Source organism: Ptychodera flava, chromosome 21 (assembly GCF_041260155.1).
Source record: "Ptychodera flava strain L36383 chromosome 21, AS_Pfla_20210202, whole genome shotgun sequence".
Classification (NCBI taxonomy): domain Eukaryota; kingdom Metazoa; phylum Hemichordata; class Enteropneusta; family Ptychoderidae; genus Ptychodera; species Ptychodera flava.
In genome coordinates this window covers 7,803,631-7,809,630 of record NC_091948.1, presented here as the reverse complement: position 1 = coordinate 7,809,630, position 6,000 = coordinate 7,803,631, and the positions used below count along the sequence as shown (strand labels likewise).

At 37.1% G+C, this 6,000-nt stretch overlaps 1 protein-coding gene across 1 annotated transcript in view; it reads right to left on the bottom strand.

Moving 5' to 3' along the window:
* Positions 1-1,529: 1,529 nt before the first annotated feature.
* Positions 1,530-6,000, bottom strand: part of LOC139121274 (uncharacterized) — a 67,103-nt gene continuing 62,632 nt past the window's right edge. Inside the window, 2 exon segments of the mRNA XM_070686048.1 lie at positions 1,530-2,497; positions 5,672-5,687. Coding sequence (XP_070542149.1) covers positions 2,333-2,497; positions 5,672-5,687 — 181 coding nt within the window. The 3' untranslated portion in view covers positions 1,530-2,332.

Genomic DNA, 6,000 nt, shown 5'->3' with positions numbered 1-6,000 from the left:
CATAGTATCTTGTTTGGGCTATAATGCTTTTATTACATGCCTCTCTTACATAGTTTTCACTCCAAATGTTTAGGTTTGTATTAGACAAAAATTTTATTTAAAAAATGGCACAATTTTTATCATTGAATGGCGCAGTGTTATATTTAGATCACTATTATGCAGTTTATCAAATTTTTTTATGGCATAATTTTCTAAAAACCGGATTTCCTGAGTAAACATGTAATTGACCATTTTAAATCCCAAAGTTATTAAGTTGCAAATAGTTCTGTTTCACTTGAGTCAAATGATGACTATGCGGCCTGCGAGGTCATCAATGAGTTACCAATGAATCCTATGGAGCGCAACGTTCAATGTATGGAGGCATGTAATATCTTAGATTGCAGGCTGAAAGTGACTTTAGAAATATGATATAGACAACAAGTCATCGTTGATGACACAGTCCCCACTTGTTAATCGGTACTTTGATTACAGGTCCTCAAAGAGGATAGAGTCCTCTTCATTAGGTCTGTGATAAAAATACTTTTGAATGAATTTGCTTGATACATGTCTGAGTTATGGTTCAGGACATGAAAAAAATCGTAACAAAATGGTCGCACAGCGGCCATATTGGATCGCATCACAAAACAAATTGATGTGCATAGCTATGACATTGGTCGATGTCCTTGTACCAACTTTGAATAAAATTGGTCAAAACATGCGGATATGCCTGAGAAATGGCTCTGTACAGTACATGAAAAAATCGTAATAAAATGGCCGCCTGGCGGCCATATTGGATCGTATCACAAAACAGATTGACGAGCATATGTATGACATAGGTCAATGTCCTTGTACCAACTTTGAATAAAATCGGTTGAGATATGCCTGAGTTATGGCTCTGTACATGAAAAATCGTAATAAAATGGCCGCACAGCGGCCATATTGGATCGTATCACAAAACAAATTGCCGTGCACAGCTATGACATTTGTCAATAAGCTTGTACCAACTTTGAATAAAATCGGTTGAAACGTGCCTGAGTTATGGCTCTGTACATGAAAAAATCGTAATAAAATGGCCACCTGGCGGCCATATTGAATCGTATCACAAAACAAATTGATGTGCATATCTATGACATTGGTCAATGTCCTTGTACCAACTCTGAATAAAATCGGTCAAAACATGCCTGAGTAATGGCTCTGTACATGAAAAAATCGTAATAAAATGGCCGCCTGGCGGCCATATTGGATCGTATCACAAAACAAATTGATGTGCATATCTATGACATTGGTCAATGTCCTTGTACCAACTCTGAATAAAATCCGTCGAAACATGCCTGAGTAATGCTCTGTACATGAAAAAATCGTAATAAAATGGCCGCCTGGCGGCCATATTGGATCGTATCACAAACAAATTGACGTGCATCTGTATGACATTGGTCAATGTCCTTGTACCAACTTTGAATAAAATCGGTTGGAACATGCCTGAGTTATGGCTCTGTACATGAAAAAATCGTAATAAAATGGCCGCCTGGCGGCCATATTGGATCGTATCACAAAACAAATGACGTGCATCTGTATGCCATATGAAGTAATCCTTCTATCAAGTTTGAATGAAATCGCTCCAGGCATCTCAGAGATATCTGCGGTGTGAACGGACGGACGCACACACGGACGGACGGACGCACGCACGCACGGACGCACGCACGGACATGACCAAACCTATAAGTCCCCCCGGACGGTGTCCGTGGGGACTAATAATTACAGATGATTATGATGAAGGTTATATTCTGCCGAGTGTGTAAAGTGTGCATTTGCAGCATGAATAGAAGATATAAAACAATGTTACGGCCCTCTGTTATACTTACATTACATATATTATTATTATTGCATACATTTTATCATATTATGCAGCATTTGGTTATGATATTAACATGGAATGTAGCAAGTTTAGCAAGATATGGCATAGATCACAGTGCAATTTTGGTTTTAAATTAATATTTGACTTGTAAATTTATCATGAGATGTTGCCAAACAGTCAGAGCTTATCTATCTGCCAGATGGTTTTTTTTCACCTCCAATATCCCTGATTCTGTTCTGGTGTGATCCAACAGTGCATTGCAAGTTGGAACAAACCACTTCTGTCAGGATTTTGGGGGTGAAAGGTTCTGCAAAAGTGAATGGACGGATGAATGCAATGCATAAAATAGCATGAATAAAGCGTCCCATTTGTTTGGCTGTTTCTCTGGGGTTTTTTCCCCCTTAAAATTGAGAACTAGCCATTCAAATCAGAATATCTGCTGAACTAAAAGGACCGCTCTAGGGTCTCCAGTCTCTCCTCTTTCTGGCCACTGGAGCGTTAGCTGTGACCGTTTTGTTTTGGGATTTCCTGTACAACGATTCCTGCCTTTGAGACTGTGGTTGGTGATGATGGTGTCGGAGGGGTGTCGGGCCGGACGGGAATGTGGAAGACTTGATTTTGTTCATGGAAGCGGTTGAGGTAGTCTGGGAATGAGATTGATGCCTGTATGACCATGGAAGAGAAGAAGAAAAAAATTACAGGGAAACATGTAAGTGTTTAGTGATTTTAATGAGTGCACAGGATGGTTACAACTAGAACTGTTAACAAATCAGCTGTGCACAAGGATGGGGAAGGGACAGTACATGTTGTAAGTACAGACAAGTATTTCTTTAGAATGTTACAGTATCATGTTTCACTGTAGCACTGCTGTTAGAGTTACACTGTACCTTGTCACTTGTCTCTCTCTGCTGTCAGACCCATGCTTTGGCCACGCACAGTGTCTCATAAAAATGCTTGGTTACTTTCAATCAAAAAAAAAATCTGTGATGACATTTTCAAATGTTACGAACACAGTCAAAACACCAGTTTTTGTCCGCTTTCTTTCAAATTCACCCGTTTCAAAAAACTATGTATTATGAGCACCCTAAATACCTTAACTATCCCTTTAAGCCTGTTTGATAAAGTGTAGACCCCTTTGATATAATATGCATCAGGCTTGCAAGGGAAGGTCTGAGAAGAACACAATAGGATTACTTATACTGTTGACAGCCACTTGTACCATCACCGTCCCTCCACCCACGTGGGTGAGGGATGGTGGTACCATATTGGCCTTTCGACTTTGGGACAGATATTTGGGCCCTCAAACTTTTACATTCTTTTCTGATCTACCACTTGTTTGGGCTCATTTTAGAGCTCTTGGAGTAAGAAAAATTTACACAATCTTAGTTTTTCAAAATCGAAAATTGTATTTTTCCCCATACAGTTAACACAGGGATAATGGCCAATTTGAATTTCAAATATTTGTAGATCTTGGGTAATTTCTTTCTCTAGTCCCAAATATTGAATGGTGAACCCCGACATTTATTCTTGATTTTGAAAGAGAATGGTTAAAAAATTCCTAGAAAGTTTGAGTAGAGGTTTTAGTCGTTCTCTTTCAAGCCACATATACCGCCATTTCATAATGTCACAACCAAACTAGGTCCAAGGGGACTGTCAAGAGCCTGGGTTGCTGCACTTTTGATGCTAAGCAATTTAGGCAGCCAGATGGAAAATTTTGAACATCAACTGAAATTATACACAACAAAAACACAATACAACAAATGCACGTCAAACTTTCAGATGCATGCAGCGTTCAAAGGAATGTATACATGCGTTGGTTGTTAAAATAAACAAAAAAACTTACAATACACAATACAGACATGTCATAAAAGCACATAATACTCCAATTGTAAAACACATATTTCATGTGAAAAAAAATCTTTTAAGTATAAATATGAACAATTATATGTACACTACTTTAAGCGGCACTGTTTTGGTAACACTTGTCATCTTATTTTGATGCTAACAGTCAGTGTTTAAAGCTGACATTATGGGCAGATTGAGTGAAATGGAGAGAAAAAGGATGATTTTTAGAGCAGGGCCTGAAAAAATCTGACATCTCAAATCCACTTCTGATGTTGAAGGTGTGATGTTGAAATGATTGATACAACTCCAAGAAACAAAGCGCATATCGATCTGATTAAAATTAGAGAGGATGAATATCCACTTTTGTACGTTGTTTGATGTTCTCATGAACTTTTGGTTGCCTGGCTACATCTGGCAAACTGTAATTAGTGTCTCGTTCAACTTTTACCCATCAGCCAGAACAGCGAATCACAGTCCCTCCCAACTTCCAGAACAGCCAATCACAATCCCTCTACTGAGTAGAGGGACTGTAAGCCAACCAATTGAAAAGAATCTTACAACCCATACTAGGTATGGTATGAAGTTTTTGCAGCTCCACTCACTGAGTGGTTTGTTTTGTGTAATGGCCAATGACTGTATTGCTCACCATACTACACTTTGCCATTCCATACACTCACTGGTATAAGAACAAGTCTCTACTCCTTACTTTAGACTACAAGAGTACATATGATTTTAGACTATAAGAATACATGTGATAAACATTGGGTCTTTGAAACTCCAAATTCAGTCACAAGGGTTTATCGATTTTGCGAGATCGAAAATTGACCATCGGTATACAAAATGATATGTATAAAGATTATACAAAAAATACAATGTCAAAAGGCAACCATATTTGATAGGTTATGATACTTAAAACTAAAACTTTCTTCAGCCACATGATGCAGAGAGAAGGCGTAAACTTGAAACAAATGTCACTTTAGTAGCGCTTGTAGTATCTTTGTATATGTTTTATATAAAAAGAGAAAAGTTGCTTTTTGTAAATGATAAAATTAGATATAATTTATATATTTTTAATTCTTTATATTACAATATAAAATATTAGCTTTTTCAAAATAATGTAAAATTAATATGATTATAAATGTTAATGGTGCAAAAAAGTGATATTTTGTTTTGACAATGGTTGTGCCTTTAATTCAGTCATACTATAGTGCATTCAAATACACGTATCTACATGACATATCCTACATATGGAGTTGATTATGAAAGATGCTACATACAGTATACTTTTCAAATAATTTCTTTTTCAAAATGGGAAGGAATTGCTGTTCAGGGACTGGGGTGTTTATAACGTGATTTGTTTGTTGGTTTCTTGTTTATTTGCTCATTTACAGGTTCACTTCGTCCTCCATGTATATCTCAACGTGTCGACCTAGACTGCTGCCTCGAAACGACGGAAGACTCAACCTGACGTGACAGAGATTACAGACGACACAAATACATCACTATAAATCTTACAAGATGAAAATAAATCTTAGCAGTAAGAAAAAATCTTCCAAATTCTGATTCTCAAGAGAAATGTTTTTATAATTATGTAAACTAAATGCTACTGGCAAAGAATGAAGTCACGTACAGTCCACAACACATTAAAATGCAAAGTGGCACATATGATTTTCAACTCTGAAAGTATTGAATAACAGAAATGAGGTGTAATTATACTGGAAAATTTAGGGGTTTTAAACAAGCCCCAGTTTTTCAAAACTAGAAGAAGAACGGTTGATGAAAGGAATGTGTCCAAACATTGGGATCCAAACTACAAGCTTTAACACATTTTAATACATTCTTTCCAGTAAAAGTCATGCCAACTTTCATGTTAGATGGTCGGCCATTTGGTCAACTTTGATTACAAATACATCATAGTCAAAATCATCTGTGCCTTTCATGATACAGAGCAGAAACAAAGAGAAAGAAAGATGGGTAGTTTGATGAGCTCACCTTAAATCGACATCTCCTTTTAAGTGGAGAGCAATGAATGATGGGTAAAATGACAGAAACTTAGTAACAAAATGCTGTAGAAAACACTATAGAAGTCTGTCTGGTCTCTGTTGAGCAGTGATCACAAGTCAATGGAAATGCTGTCAAATTATCTCATTATGATAGATCTAAAGTCACACAAGTTCACAAAATCACCACTTTGTACTATATGGTATGTGTGAAGGGCACGCTCCACACTCTGATGGCGAGAATACAGAGGACCAATAATTCAATGTTTGGCAAATACTTGAGATGTCCGATCTGTCAATTAAGAAGCACAGCTATCAATA